The 16,550-nt window shown below is 42.6% G+C and overlaps 1 protein-coding gene and 1 pseudogene across 2 annotated transcripts in view; one reads left to right on the forward strand and one right to left on the reverse strand.

Annotated features, from left to right (window-relative positions):
- Nucleotides 1-612: 612 nt before the first annotated feature.
- Nucleotides 613-16,550, reverse strand: part of UGGT1 (UDP-glucose glycoprotein glucosyltransferase 1) — a gene marked incomplete at its 3' end in the record, with an annotated part of 115,767 nt that continues 99,829 nt past the window's right edge. Inside the window, exons 35-41 of the mRNA XM_080689406.1 lie at nt 12,962-13,144; nt 10,492-10,652; nt 8,228-8,342; nt 4,111-4,227; nt 3,506-3,671; nt 1,126-1,313; nt 613-660 (exon numbers count right to left, since the gene is read on the reverse strand). Coding sequence (XP_080545532.1) covers nt 613-660; nt 1,126-1,313; nt 3,506-3,671; nt 4,111-4,227; nt 8,228-8,342; nt 10,492-10,652; nt 12,962-13,144 — 978 coding nt within the window. The remainder of the gene's footprint in view (nt 661-1,125; nt 1,314-3,505; nt 3,672-4,110; nt 4,228-8,227; nt 8,343-10,491; nt 10,653-12,961; nt 13,145-16,550) is intronic.
- LOC308279720 (nuclear nucleic acid-binding protein C1D-like) lies at nt 11,818-12,215 on the forward strand (annotated as a pseudogene). The gene has a single exon. The product of its transcript is annotated as a nuclear nucleic acid-binding protein C1D-like (transcript).

The raw sequence follows: 16,550 nt of genomic DNA on the forward strand, positions 1-16,550 counted from the left end.
ACAGGGTCTCACTAAGTTGCTGAGGCTGGCCTCAAAATCTGTGATCTTCCTGTGTCAGCCTCCCAGGTATTGGGGTCATAGGCATGAGCCACCATGCCCAGCACCCTCTACCAAACTTCCAATGAAACTGCAAGGAAAGCCAAAAGCTCCTTCACACTGACTGGGAGGCTCCTAAGCTAACCTTTGCATTTGAAAATGGAAAAAATAAATTATTTATATTTGTAGTAGTTGTGACTTTTTACAAAAGACTGCACATCAACACATCCCCTGGCTTAGAAGGATATCTATCCATTTGTGCTGGTGCCTCCTATTTGTTTTTTGCAGTGCTGGGGCTGGAACTGAAGGCTTCCCACATGCTAAGCAAGAGTTCTACCACTGAGCGCCACACGCCCAGCCACCGTATTTTTAAAAAGCCACCAAGATAGGAAAGAGCAACACCATGTGAACTGGAAGGCAGGTGTGGTGCTGTCAGTGCTGTGGCGGGGAGGCCACACCACACCCAAGGATTCCAAGCCCATTCATTAGCCCAGGCTGCTCCTGTGGTGCAAGGAGGGGCTACGGCAGGAAAATGCAAAAGGCAGTGATGGAAGGGCCGCAGGGCCTCGGGTGCAGCTATGCCATGTCAGAACTGCTGTGCACGCTGCTGACAACTTCCACAAGCTAAAGGCAAGCCGCAGAGCTGAGGGGAAAGGAATCCGGACAGGGTATGGCAAGCATGAGTTCTACAGTCAGGATCCTTCCTGGTTGGGAAGCCTGAGCATCTTGCTGAGAAAAGTCCAAGCAACTCTCACCTGGGTCTAGAGGAGACAGCAGGGTGGGGAAGGGCAACCACTGTGGCCATCCCAAGGGAGCCTAGGCCCTTCGAGATGGGTTGCTGGAAGTGCTGAGTATGGCTGTGTCCAGAAAGGAAACTGGTGAGACATTTTTTTAGAAAGAGGGAGAAAAAAGCTAAGACTTTCATAAATACAAAAACTGTTTACAAAACAATTACCTAAAATGTTCGCTGGGATTGGGTGGGGAATAGGAATAATGTTTTTAGCCACAATGATTTCTAAGAGAACAGCCAATCTCTAGTTCTCTTCCCCTCAGCACCCCAGAGCCCTTCTATTCTGCTATTTTTCCTACCACCGCTCCCACCCCTTTCCCGTCCCCAAATTCATTTACGCAGTCATTGACAGAGCCAACCTTGAAGACACGTGATTGATGGTTGGTTTCGATTAAACGAAGAACCGAATGCTTGGGAAGAGAACTGGGGGTGTGGGGCACGAGCAGCATGTAAACCTCCAGGCGTGGGGGCCCTGACCTCTGCCGGCCTAATCAGTACAGGTGGCGCCCACAGTGCAGCCAAACTGCAGGGGAACTGAGGTAAGGAAGATGGTGGCGTCCCTGCTGGCCCTTGTGGGTCCCACGACTGTGCAGCACCGTGTGTGCTCTTGGCGGTGGGTGCCAAAGGACCAGTTTTCTTTCATTTCTCACTGCTATTTCGCCTTCTTGTGAGAAGATCGCTTTTTAGAGCTGCCTGTCTTCCTCAATCCCGAACTTCTGGGGCCAACAGGTGCGCAGAGGTCAGAATCAAATGCTCAGAATCAAAAAAGGTATGGCACACCTGCCAGTCAGCTTATCAGCAGTTGTATAGACAGATCAGAGAAAACTAGCATTTAGTATAAAAACAGTTTTTCAAATGGTGTCTATCTTCTTCCAGAGACCATAATCATAACTCCTCATGTTTTTGAGATCCTACAGAGAAGGAGAACAATGGAAAATAAAATCGGTTATCTTCTAGCTATAAAAGTAGAGAGGACTGGTGTGGTAGTGCATGCCAGTACTTGGGAGGCTGAGACAAGAAGTTTAAGAACAGTCTAGCAATGTAGCAAGCCAGTGAGACTCTGTTTAAAAAAAAAGAAGTAGAAAAGGGCTGGGGTATAGGTAAAGATCTCCCTGGTTTCAATCCCTAGCTACTCCCCATCCCGGAACCACTGCAAACCTCGCTCTGACTGAACTGTTCCACAGGGCAGTACACGACCTTTCAGTAAGTGTGCATCCCTGTCAGGAGTCTTTTTCACTAGCAGCACATCAACATTTGCCTACCTATCACTGTAGATCAGGCTTGGATTTCTGTGTTTCATTCTGTGGTACAAGGGATTAAAAATAGGGGCAATCTACCTCTGAGCTATATCCCCAGCCCTTTAAAAAAAAGTTTTGTTTTTTTTTTAAAACAGGATCTTACTACATTAATGAGAGCCTTGCTAAGTCACTGAGAATGTCCTCGAACCCACAATCTTCCTGTCTCAGCCTTCCAAGCACTAGGAGTATAGGTGTGCACAACCATGTCCAGCTTATTTAACTGTTGTTGTTGTTGTTGTTGTTGTTGTTGTTGTTGTTTTGCGGGTCTGGGCACAGGGGCATTTGACCTGTAAGCTCCACCCTCCTGCCCTATTTTTTATTCTTTATTTTTGAAACAGGGTCTTGCTAAGTTTTGGAGTGCCTCATTAAGTAGCTGAGGCTTGTCCTTAAACCACGATCCTCCGGTCTCAGCCTCCCGAATGCTGGGATCACAAGCGTGTGCCTCCATGCACGGCTTGTACTAACTGTTTTTAATGGTGACTATACAACCCAGTACTATGGTTAAATCTTTACAGTACACAGGCAAATCATTCAATATTCATGTTCTGCATTTGCTTTTTTAAAACACAATGAAACCTTAAACTCCTGAGGTCAACTTGTTAATAATTAATATTTTTTTATGGTACTGGGAATTAAGCCCAGGGATATTCTACTCTGAGCTATATCCCTAGTCCTATTTTATTCTCTATTTTGAAATAAGGTCTCACTAAGTTGCAGAGGCTGGCTGCAAACCTGTGACTCTCCTGTCTCAGCCTCTCAAGTACTGGCATTACAAGTGTGAGTCACCACACTCAACTCATTAATTGATGGTTCACTTACTAGTGCCTTGACAGATCTAATGAAAAAAAAAAAAATCTAGGAGCCAGGCGTGGTGGTACATGCTTGTAATCCCAGTACTTGGGAGGCTAAGACAAGAGGATCGCAGGTTTGCAGCCAGCCGCAGCTAGTGAGGCCCTCCACAACTGAGACCTTATTTCAAAATAAAGAAAAATAGGGCTGAGGGTGTAGCTTGGAAGTAGAATGCTCCTGGGTTTAATCCCCAATACCAAAGGAAAAAAAAAAAAGAAATCTGCCAAGAGTTCCTAAATGTCCTATCAGGTTTGGCTTATAAGCCACAAAATGCCTAAACAATAATAATCATAATAAAATCATCTTTTCTTCCCCTGTTCAAAAAAAGGAAAAAGGGAAACAAATACCTTTGTAAATACTGTTTCAAAGGCTAACTGAAACAGCAAAATGAAAACCAGAAACTGACTGATGTTAGGATGGAGAATTAAGGGGAGAATTTTCTTTTCCTTTTCTTCATTATTCTGTTGTTTGTACATCAAAGAGAAATCATAAATAGAGAAGCACCTACTCAAATCCAAAGGTTTGTGCGTACCTTCCTGGCTTGGCTCTTCCGTCTTGTCCTTGTATAGCATTCCTGTTTCTTTCTCCTTCTGAAAGCGGATTTGTAGCTGTTTGATTTCTTGGTCATAGTCCTGCCACTCAGGGACAATTCGTACAGCAGCCTCTAGCTTGGGCTCTTTGGTCATTGGATTATTACACTGAAAAAGCCCAACAAATATACTTCAGTTGAGCTGAAGAAAGGGGATGCTATATAGAATTCAAATGTGCTTCTGTCCTACCTGAACAAAAATAATACTAAGGGGACAAATGGCAGATTAGCAGAGGCACTGTGGGAGTGGACTATATAAACTGCAGTTACTTCTTATACAAAGACGTTGTGGGAGCTACATGAAGGCAGGAAAGCCAAGGTCCGGGGGAAAGTGACACGTCACAGACATGGGCTGGACACAGGTGGTGGCGAGATGGTCTGGCTGATGCCAGGACACTGGGCTTCCCACTGCAACCAGAGCAGGGAGCTGTGGGTTACCACGAGATGTCCCAGGAGCCCCATACTCTGCAGCTGGAGAGAAGGCCTGGGGGTGGACAATGACCCATGTGGCCACACAGGTCAAGGGTGGAGGAGCCACAGGCGCTCACCAGGTCGATGGTCTTCGCCCTCTTCTTGGAGGCGTCATCACACCATGTCTCACACCAAAGCCACTCTTGAGGGAGTGATTTGATTGGCACCTGATGGATCATATTATTGGGCAAATCCTATTTGGTAAAGAAAACAAAACAGAAGAATCTAAGGTTCTGAAAGGGACTTAGATGAATGCAGAGTAAAGTAGCAGCTCTACTCATTAGGCATCACATGGCGGTCAAAATGTTCAGAACTGAGAGGGAGCGCATTAGAGTCGGGGGATTAAGGAACCTTTTTTTTTGAGGGTCTGGAGATGAACCCAAGGGCATCTGACCTCCGAGCTACACCCCCTACCCTATTTTTTATTCTTTACTTTTGAAACAGGGTCTCACTGAGTTGCAGAGGGCCTAAGTAGCTGAAGCTGTCTGCGAACCATGATCCTCCAGTCTCAGCCTCCCGAATGCTGGGATTACATGCATGCGCCACCACGCCCAGCATTAAGGAATTTATTGATGGTGTTTTTCACAACCTCACAAGCTAGAGAATCCACAGGTGACTGAAAACTACCCATGCTCACAAATAGCCTATACCTAGATTGCCCTGATGATGGCAACTGTAAGAAAAGCACCCCTGTTCACTTTGAAAGTAAAAAAAATAGAGATGGTTCTTATAATTTACAGTTTTAGCCATGCTTGGTGATGCATGCCTGTAATCTCAGTACTTGGAAGGCCAAGATAGGAGAATCACAGCTTCAACTCTCATCAACCTAGCAAGACCCAGTTACAAATTAAAAATAGGAGCTGGGTGTAGTGATGCATGCTTGTAAACTCAGCATTTGGGAGGCTGGGACAGGAGGATTGCAGTTATTGGACAGCTACTACTTAGTGAGACCCTTTGCAACTCAGTGAGACTCTGTTTCAAAATAAAGAATAAAAGGTAGGGCTGGAGGTATAGCTTGGAGGTAGAATGTCCCTGGTTTCCACCCCCAGTGCTGAAAAAAATAAAAAATAGGATTGGGGTTGTAGCTCAGAGGTAGAATGCCACTGGGTTAAATCCCTAGTACCACATAAATAAATATATATGTATATTTATTTAAATATGTTATTTATATATAATTAATTTAAATATATATATATATATATATATATATATATATATATATATAGTGTGTGTGTGTGTGTGTTTTGTGGGTCTGGGGATGGAACCCAGGAGCATTCGACCTCAGAGCCACACACCCCTGCCCTTTTAAAAATTATTTTGAAACAGGGTCTCACAAAGTTGCAGAGGATCTCAGTAAGTAGCTGAGGCTGTCTATGGACCGTAATCCTCTGGTATCAGCCTCCCGAATGCTGGGCTTACAAGCATGCGCCACCACGCCCAGCATAAAACTATTATTATTATTCACGGTTTTCCAAAAAAGTTCTGAGTTCCTCTATTCTACTGAGCCTAACTCCCAAATAGATGAAGCCCACATTTCTAAGTCTGTAATAGTACAATGTTATATTGTCTGAAGACTTAAGTGGTATAAAACAGATGGAATAAAATGTACAGAATTGACTGTGATGCTTGTACAGAATGACCCAGCAATACCTTCTCACAGCCTTTATAAATGGTACAAATTAGGCTTAGAATTACCTTTTTTTTCTTTTTTTTTCTGTGGGTCTGGGTATGGAACATGGGTATTCGACCTCCGAGCTACACCCCCTGCCCTATTTTTTATTCTTTATTTTGAAACCGGGTCTCATGAAGTTGCTGCAGAGGACCTAAGTAGCTGAGGCTATTTGCGATCCACAATCCTCTGGTCTCAGCTTCCCAAATGCTGGGAATACAAGCGTGTGCCACCACGCCCAGCTTTAGAACTACTTTTAAAAGCTGTTCTGCCAGGTGTGGTGGTGCATGCCGGTAATCTTAGTACTTGGGAGGCTGAGACAGGAGGATTGTAGGTTTGAGGATAGTGTCAGAAAGTAGTGAGATTCTCGACAACCTAGTGAGACCCTGTTTCAAAATAAAAATAGGAGCCGGGTGTGGTGGTGCATGTTTGTAATCCCAGTACTTGGGAGGCTGACACAGGAAGAACACAATTCGGAGACAGCCTCAAATATTTAGTGAGGCCCTCTGCAACTTAGTGAGACTGTTTCAAAGTAAAGAATATAAGAAAATAAATTTTAAAAAGTAAACAATAAAAAATAGGGCTGGGCATATAGCTTGGAAGTAGAATTCCCCTGAGTTCCATCCCCAGTACTGCAAAAAAAATAAAAAAACAAGCTGGCATGGTGGCACATGCTTGTTATCCCAGCATTTGGGAAGTTGAGACAGAAGGATCATGGTTCACGGACAACCTCAGCTACTTAGGTGAGGCCCTCTGCAACTCAGTCAGACCCTGTTTCAAAATAAAGAATAAAAAAATAAGGCTGGGGGTGTACATCAGCGGTAGAATGTCCTTGGGTTCCATCCCCAATACCGCAAAAAAAGTAAAAATAAATAAATAAATAAGCCAGGCGTGGTAGCGCACACTTGTAATCCCTGCACTTGGACGGCGGAGACAGGAGGATCACACAGGTTCGAAGTCAGCCGCGCTGGCTTAAGAGACCATTTCCAAATAAAAAATATAAAATAGGTCTGGGAGTGTAGCCCGGAGGTAGAAGGGTTTCCAGGAACCCCAGTACCACTAAACACACACACACACACACACACACACACACACACAATAAATAAATAAATAAATAAATAAATAAATGGCTGGAAGTGTAGCTTGGAGGTAGAATGCCCCAGATTCAATTCCAGCACCACAAAAATAAGAGAAAGACAAAGCTGTTTGGATTATCTAGTAAAGGTAAAGTTATACATATATAATGACCCAGCACTTCCACTTATAGTTGTGTACACAAAATGAACATGTGTATAAATGCAAAAGTGTTCACAGTATCATTATCCATGGAAATAAAACACTGCAAACAGGCAGAAGGCAGTGGGCTGTGCCTTTAATCCCAGGAGGGAGGCTGAGGCAGGAGGATCCCTTGAGTGCAAGGGAAGGAGGAAAGAGAGTGAGGGAGAGGAAGGGAAAGGAAAGAAAGACTAAAATGAAGAACGCATACACAATGTGCCACAACACAAAATAATTCTGAGGATCTTCTGTGAGAGACGACAGGTGGCTGCTGGGATGCCAGCTCTACTTCTTGAACAAGACTATTTAATGGTCACTGCTTTATAATAATTCCTTGATGCACATGAAAATTTATTTGCATATTTTTATTTGGTACACTCATCTCTCTAGATGCTGTATCTCAATGAATAAAAAAAAAAGGTTAAGCCGGGCATGGTGGCACACGCTTGTAATCTCCGTGCTTGGGAGGCAGAGACAGGAAGATCGCGCAGGTTCGAAGCCAGCCTTGCTGGCTTAAGAGACCCTGTTTCCAAATAAAATATAAAATAGGTCTGGGAGTGTAGCCCGGAGGGAGAAGGGTTCCATCCCCAGTACCAAAAAAAAAAAAAAAAGTTAACGTAGACTTCAGAAAAACATCATGTATGAAGGAGCTGGGCATGGTGGCGCACCCGCTACAACCCTAGTACTTGGGAGAATGAGACAGGAGGGTCTTGTTTTAAGACATTTGACAATTGGTGAAATTTGCAGCAACCCAGCAAAAATATATTTCAAAACAAAACAAAAAATTTTAAAAGGGGTGTAGTTCAGAAGAAGTAGAATGTCACTGGATTCAATCCCCAGTAAGCTCTCAGCGTTAATAAATAGTGATTCAGCTAAACATCTTGAAACTCACCATGGTTTCTGATATTGAAAAAAGGAAACAGCAGTATTACATACTACACTGTGGAGCTATTTAGTTCCTAAAACCGAAAAATAGGTTGTACAGATAGAGAAACAAATTTGTGAGATGAAGTTGAGTCAGGATTCAGAAAGACAGCACCTCCCTCCACTCGTATCTCACAGCACCTCAGGCCTCTGCACTTTCCCTACTGACCTTCTGGCCTTCTCTCAGGGTCACACATGTATCATTCCATGAAGAAACGAGACACTGTTCTGAGGGGGCAGATAACTGAGGCACAAATAATACTATTTTTGCACAACACTGTACACCCATCACTGAAACTTGTTAACTATAAGAAATAGCCACTTACTTGATCAAGATTTGAAAGGCTGTTAGGGTCCTGGCTCAGACCTTGGTACTGTCCCCTGAGTCTGTCACCAGCAGCAATTTTCCTGAACTTCTTCAGATCCACAACATACAGTGCACTGGATAGAGAAGATCCATTTGTTACAGCCAATCATGGATTTATGGCAGATAACTGTCCCCCTAAATAATGGAAGAAATCAGCAGCCAAACATCCTGGTTTCTGTTTGAAAAGGTGAGTCCTATTCCTACAGCAGAGCTTAGGTCAGCATATGCTACTTAAAAAACATCTAAGAAAGGTATTTCAAAGTCCAGACTCTGCCACAACTAGCTCTCTTTGGCCACTGTTCATCTTCCAAATCACTCCATTACCTTTGCAGAAGATAGGCAATTATCTTTGTTAGAAATGCAGTGAGTGAGTCAGGCGTGGTGGCACCCAACTTATAATCCAAGTACTCAGGAGGCTGAGACAGCAGTGTCGCAGGTTTGAGGACAGTCTCAGCAAGTAGCGAGACTCTCATCAACCCAGTGAGAGCCTGTTTCAAAGTAAAAATAAAATTGGGCTTGGGGTGTAGCCTGAAGGTAGAATATCCTTGAGTTTAATCCCTAATACCATACACACATAACACACACACACACACACACACACACACACACACACACACACACACACACAGGAAATGCAGTGAATGTACACACAGTTTGAACTATGAGGTCAATTCCTAAGGATTTATCCTAAAAATATACCTGAAATATCCAAATAATGTATTTAAAAAATTAATCACTACAGCATTGTTAAGTTAGAGGAAAATAATCCTTAGCTGCACATTGGAATAATATGCAGCTAAGAAGAAAAATAAGGCCCATTTTTAAGTACTGATAAGATCTACAAGTAAGCAGACAGGCATGGCGGTGCAAACCTGTAATCTCAGTACTTGGGAGGCAGAGACAAGAGGATCACAGGTTGAAGATCAGCTTTGGCAACTTAGTAAGGACTCAACAACTTAGGAAGACCTTGTTTCAAACTAAAAAGCACAATAGGTGCTGGGCATGGTGACTGACACTCACCTTTAATCTCAGGGAGGCTGAGACAGGATCATAGATTTGAAGCCAGCCTTAGCAATTTAATGAAGTTCTCAGCAATTTAGTGAGACCCTGTTTCAAATTAAAAAATAAAGTAGGACTGGAGGGATAGCTCACAGGTAGAATGCCCCTGGATTCAATGCCCAATAACATGCCTCCTCCCCAAAATGCAAGTTACAAAACAGTGTAAAGATTGCCTAATATATACATACCACATTACACACACACATATTCCCCCCCCTCTCTCTCTGTCTGTCTGTCTCTCTCTCTCTCCTAGCTGTTTATATAAGAATTAAGAAGGAGCCAGGCATGGTGGCATATGACTCTAATCCCAGTACTTGGGAAGCTGAGACAGGAGGATCACAGGTTTGAAGTCAATCTCAGCAATTTACCAAGGTCCTGGAGAATGTAGCTCAGAGACAGAATGTCCTTCATTTCAATTCTCAGTACCAAAATATATATTTTTTTAATTTTAAAACTGGAAGAATAGAAATTAACTAAGTAGAGGAGGTTAAGAGAGACAGGACTAGGAAGTTTTTGGTTTTTTTTTACATTCTTAAACTACATTAATGCGTTACTTCATCACAACTTTATTTATTTATTTATTTTTGTTGGTACTGGGGTTCCTGGAAACCTTTCTACCCAATTTATTTATTTTTGGTGGTACTAGGGTTCCTGGAAACCTTTCTCCCAGACCTATTTTATATTTTTATTTGGAAACAGGTTCTCTTAAGCCAGCGAGGCTGGCTTTGAACCTGAGCAATCCTTCTGTCTCCACCTCCCAAGTGCTGGGATTACAAGCGTGCACCACCACGCCCGGCTTCATCACAACTTTAAACACATGAATTAAGTTTTAACGTGTGTGTGTGTGTGTGTGTGTGTGTGTGTGTGTGTGTAACCCGAAGGCATTCTACCTCTCAGCTACACCTCCAGCTCTATTTTATTCTTTTATTTTGGAATAGTGTCTTGCTAAGTTGCAGCTGGACTTACAAAGTTGCTGAGGCTGGCCATGAATCTGCAAACCTCCTGTTTTAGTCTCCCAAGTACTGAAATTACAAGTGTACACCACCATGCCTAGCTCAAAATTAAGTTTTAAGAAAATAAAACCACATAACATTGTTAGGTGTAATTCTTAACTTTTATGAAAAGAACACCTATCATATTGTCAGGTGTGTTGCTTTTCAGTACCTGATATGATACTTTCGCCCAGCTAAATGACTGGCCCAGTACCCTGACTTCCAGAACCTGTAGCCATCCATTTCTCTTCGACTGTCACAAAAAGGAGTATAGCCATACGGTGCACCGTCCAAATTGAAATCTCTTAACTCTTTCAGATCTGTTCGTACAATCTGGAAAAAAGAACACAGAAAGTCATTTGTTAAGCCGCCAGGAAGACCACTCTAGTGCAGTGTCCATGCAGGGAGGCCATGCAGCAGGAACTGCAAAGGCGCTATCAGCGGGCGTGCCTCCAGCCTAACCTTCCACTTACAAGATGCTGCTTCCCCTAGCCTAGGACATGTAGCCTAGTGTGTGGGACACAGTATTCTAAGTATTCAAAGAAGTAGCAATAAAACAAACTCAAATTGCTTAGGCTTAGCAGGGTGTGGTGGCCGGTGCTTATAACCCCAGAACTTGGGAGGCTGAGACTGGAGGATCACCAGGTTTGAGACCATCCTCAGCACCTTAGTGAGACTCAGCAACCCAGCAAGACTGTTTTTGTTTGTTTTTTTTTTTTTTTTTTTTTTTGGTGGTACTGGGGTTTCTGGAAGCCCTTCTACCTCCGGGCTACACTCCCAGACCTATTTTTTACATTTTCATTTTGGAAACAGGGTCTCCTAAGCCAGCGCGCGCGGCTGGCTTCAAACCTGCGGGATCCTCCTGTCTCTGCCTCCCAAGCGCGGGGATTACAAGCGTGCGCCACCACGCCCGGCCTCTGTTTTTGTTTTTTTGCAGTACTAGGTATATTACCCAGGAGCAATTCTACCTCTGAGCTATACCTCCAGCCCTATTTATTTTTTATTTTTTTGTGGAACTGGGGATGGAACCCAGGGGCATTCTACTTCTGAGCTACAACCCCAGCCCTTTTTCTTATTCTTTATTTTGAAACAGGGTTTCACTGAGCTGCAAAGGGTCTCACTAAGTGGCTAAGGCTGTCTGTGAACCATGATCCTCCTGTCTCAGCCTTCTAAATGCTGTAATTAGAAGCAGGCACCACCACGCCCAACCCTATATATATATATATATATTTTTTTTTTTTTTTTTTTTTTTTTTTTTTTTGGTGCGGTGCAGGTCTGGGTATGGAACCCAGGCACATTCAACCTCCAAGCTATACTCCCTGCCCTATTTTTTATTCTTTATTTTTGAAACAGGGTCTCACTAAGTTGCAGAGTGCCTCATTAAGTAGCTGAAGCTGTCTATGAACTGTGATCCTCCTGTCTCAGCCTCCCAAATGCTGGAATTACAAAACCACTCGACCGCTTTCCGAGAGACTGGAGTCCAAGGCACAAGTTGGTCAAAATGGCAGGTGAGGAAATGAATAAAGACTACCCAGGAGAAATTCATGAGTATTTATCGGCATTTGAGAATTCTATTGGTGCTGTGGATGAAATGCTGAAGACCATGATGCAGACCCTCTCGAGCAAGCAAAAGTGGATTTAGTTTCTGCATATACATTAAAATAAATGTTTTGGGTTTATTTGACAACTCAAGGAGTTAATCCTATGGAACATCCCGTAAGGCAGGAATTGAAAAGAATCAGAGTATACATGAGTAAAGTCAAGGAAATAACAGACAAGAAAAAGGCCGGGAAGCTGGACAGAGGTACAGCTTCAAGATTTGTAAGAAATGCTCTCTGGGAACCAAAGGCTAAAAATGCATCAAAAGTTGCCAATAAAGGAAAAGGTAAAAATTAGTATTTTGGGGTTTTGATGTATACATATTCAAAAAGTACACCATTTTTACTGTGAAAATAGATGATTTGTGGCAATGCAAGTTTTAAATGTATTTCTGTTTAAATATATATAAACTTGTGCTTTAAAATTGTAATGCTAAGTACTTTTTCCTTCAGAAAGATTAAGTTGTCTTTATTAATTTTCCTATAGAGTACCAGGAAGTTTTTAACATTGTGATATATTTTATATTCATAGCTTCCATGTCTCTTTACTAGACACTTATTTCTTTATGTAGATCAGTCTTCCAAGTAATTTTATAAGCAACTGTGGAATTAAGTTAAATGTTCTTTGTAAACATTTGTACTATTTTATTTTATTTATTTACTTTGGTGGTACTGGGGGTGGAACCCAGAGGCTTTCTACCTCTAGGCTATACTCCCAGAACTATTTTTTTTATATTTTATTTGGAAACAGGGTCTTGCTAAGCTGCTGAGAGCCTAAGTAGTTGAGACTGGCTTTGAACCTGTGAGATCCTCCTGTCTCAGCCTCCCAAGCATGGGGATTACAAGCTTGCGCCATCACGCCCGGCTAACATTTGTATTTTAAAAAGCATAATAACCTTATGAAATATGCTATCTGTAGAGTGAACTTATAAGGACATCTGTTTTCACTATTTGTTATTAAGAATGATGACTTAAATATTTTTTTAAAAAGTGAGTCTGCAGCCTTTAAAACAGGTGGTCACAATGTGGCAGGTAAACACTTACCTGGTCAGCATCCACAAACAGGAATTTGTCAACGACCAGCGGGAAGAGCACATCCAGGAAGAGGATCTTGTAGCCCCAGATGATGCGCTGCTTTTCAGTCTGCTGATGGAGCCACCGGGGCCATTTGTACTGAACAAGCTCATACTGGAAATTGTATTTGTTTGCCATGTATGGTATAAACTCCTATTTGGGCACACATGGAACAATGACCATTTATTGCAAATAAGAAAATTGTCTTCATAATGAAATTCAACAAACATGCTAAATATGATAAAAAAAAATTGCCCCAACTCAATTGTGAATATAAAATAATATATACAATCTGTTGGCAAACCCTCCTTTTTTTTTTTTTTTTTCTCTCCTGTGGTACTGGGGATGGAACCCAGGGGCATTCTACCTCTGAGCTACAACCCTAGCCCTATTTTTTATTCTTTATTTTGAAACAGGGTATCCTGAGTTGCAAAGGGCCTCACTAAGAAGTAGATGAGCTGTCCTCGAACCATGATCCTCCTGTCTCAGCCTCCCAAATGCTAGGATTACAAACATGCACTACCACACCTGGCTTCAAGTCCTCCTTTCTTTATGACTTTTGGATATCACATGAGATGGCAGAGATCTTCACATGAGAGCATCAGAGGTATAGGTGTGTGTGAGGTACCAACCCTATCCTAGCTCTGTGTGTGTGTTTGGGGTCGGCGGGTGAAGGGACTGAAAATTGAGCCTAGGAGTGTTCTCTCTCTGAGCGATATTGCAGTACTTACTTATTTTATTTATTACTTTATTTTGTGGTACTGGGAATCAAAATCAGGGGCATTCCAGCACTGAGCTACAGCCCAGCTCCAATTTTTATGTACTGGGGGTTGACTCCAGATCCCTCTACTTCCACGCTGTAACTCCAGTCACTCATTCATTTATTATTTAATTATTTATTTATTTATATTAATTTTGAAACTAAGTCTTGCTAAGTTGCTCAAAGTCTTGCTAAATTGTTGAAGTTGGCCTCAGACAAGCAATTCTCCAATTTCAGCCTCCCAGGTACTGGGATTACAGGCACGCACCACCACACCAGGCCCCAGACGTTTTTCTTTCAAAAGCAGCTTTACGAGGTGTAATTTATATACACTGTAACTTCAATAAATTTGTACAGTTGTGTGACTATCTTAATAATCATTTTAGAACATTTCTATCACCTGAAAAAGTTCCATTATAGCACTCCTGTCAGTCCCAGCTAACACCTACAGCCTGGGTAACTTTTTATTCTGGAACAGAGTCTCACTAAACTGACCCTGAACCTGCGATACTCCTGCCTCAGTCTCTCAAGTACTGGGATTACAGGAGAACACCACTGCCATCTAAACAGTGAAACTTTTGAGCCAGATTATAAGTCTTTCTCAATATTAAGTCTAACCAGAGACTAACATGGCAAAGCCAAAATTCTGAACAAATCTGTTGCCACTAATAAATTTAAAGTCTTTCCAGGCCAGGCGTGGTGGCGCATGATTCTAATTCTAGCATTCGGGAGGCTGAGACTGGAGGAGCGTGGTTCAAGACAGCCTAAGCTACTTAGCGAGGCCCTTCACAACTCAGTCAGACCCTGTCTCAAAAATAAGAAGAAGCTGGGCGTGGTGGCGCACGCTTGTAATCCCCGTGCTTGGGAGGCTGAGACAGGAGGATCACACAGGTTCAAAGCCAGCCTCAGCTATTTAGTGAGGCTCTCAGCAACTTAGTGAGACCCTGTTTCCAAATAAAATATAAAATAGGTCTGGGAGTATAGCCCAGAGATAGAAAGCCTCTGGGTTCCACCCCTAGTACCACCAAAAAAAAAAAAAAGTAAATAAATAAAATAAAATAAAATAAATAAAATAAAATAAAAAGACATGGGGCGTGGTGGCACACACTTGTACTACCAGCACTTGGGAGGCTGAGACAGGATAGCACAGGTTCAAAGCCAGCCTCAGCTACTTAGTGAGGTTCTCAGCAACTTAATGAGACCCTGTTTCCAAATAAAATATAAATAAATAGACTAAAAACTAGGGCTGGGTGTCCCTCGGAGGTACAATGTCCCTGGTTTCCATCCCCTGTACCGCAAAATACATACATACATACATACATACATACATACATACAATAAGTCTTTCAGATTCTAAATATAAGTACCACCAACTCTGGGCTTACCTACGTTTATAAGTCTGGTACTTGGGAGGCTGCAGGTTCAAGGCCAGCCTCAGCAATTTAGTGAGACTCTTAGCAACCCAGTGAGACCCTTTTCAAAACAAAAACAAAAGGTGCTTGGGGTATACCTCGGAGATAGAATTCCTCTGGTACAAAAGATAGATAGATAGATAGACAGACAGACAGACAGACAGACAGGAAAAAAAGAAGCTACAGGGGACCAGAACTGAATTACTTATTTACAAGATATGTTACTGAATACATTAAAAAGTATTTAGTAAGTTCTATAAGGGGAAAAAGTGCAAAATCAGATCCAGGCATGGTGATGAGGCCTTCTGCAACTTAGTGAAACCCTGTATCAAAATAAAGAATAAGCCGGGCCAGGCGTGGTTGGCACACATTTGTAATCCCCGTGCTTGGGAGGTGGAGACAGGAGGATCGTGCAGGTTCGAAGCCAGCCTCAGCTGGCTTAAGAGACCCTGTTTCCAAATAAAATAAAAAATAGGTCTGGGATTGTAGCCCGAATGTAGAAGGCCCCTGGGTTCCATCCCCAGTACCACAAAAAAAAAAAAAAAAAAAAAAGAATCAGCCGGGTTGTGGTGACGCACGCTTGTAATCCCAGCATTTGGGAGGCTGAGACCAGAGGATTACGATTCACAGACAGTCTCAGCTACTCAGTGAGGCCCTTTGCAACTCAGTGAGACCCTGTTTCAAAATAAAGAATAAATAATAGGGCAGGATGTATAGCTCGGAGGTTGAATGCCCCTGGGTTCCATCCCCAGACCCACAGGAAAAAAAAAAAAAAAGAATAAAATAGGGCTGAGGTATACCTGAGGTAGAATGCCCCTGGGTTCCTCCCCCAGTAAACACACACACACACACACACACACACACACACACACACACACACGCACAAAATCAATTTCAATGACAAATCCTGGCTGATACAAATAAAGCATAAAACGTTCCCAGCATGTTTCTATTTGACACAGATGAAGCCTCACTTCCTCACATCATCTGGCAGCAGTGTGTGAGGAAACAAAGCATTCTCCCCACTATGAACATCACTATGCTTTCTTTTTTTTTTCCCGGTCTGGGGATGGAACCCAGGGGTATTCGACCTCCGAGCTAGACCCCCCTGCCCTATTTTTTATTCTGTATTTTGAAACCAGGTCTCACTGAGTTGCAAAGGGCCCCACTAAGTAGCTGAGGCTGTCCGCAAACTGCGATCCTCTGGTCTCAGCCTCCAGAATGCTGGGATTACAAGCGTGCGTCACCACGTCCAGCTTCATCACTACGCTTTCTAAATCAAAATAAGATGCCCATGCTTTAGAGAAAGAGAACACCTATTTCATGTAAACTTTGCTTCTTATAAAAGATATGGACTCTTATATTATCCAAGCTCCAAATGGGTCAA

The sequence above is a fragment of the Muscardinus avellanarius genome (assembly GCF_963383645.1).
Source record: "Muscardinus avellanarius genome assembly, chromosome: 2".
Taxonomy (NCBI): domain Eukaryota; kingdom Metazoa; phylum Chordata; class Mammalia; order Rodentia; family Gliridae; genus Muscardinus; species Muscardinus avellanarius.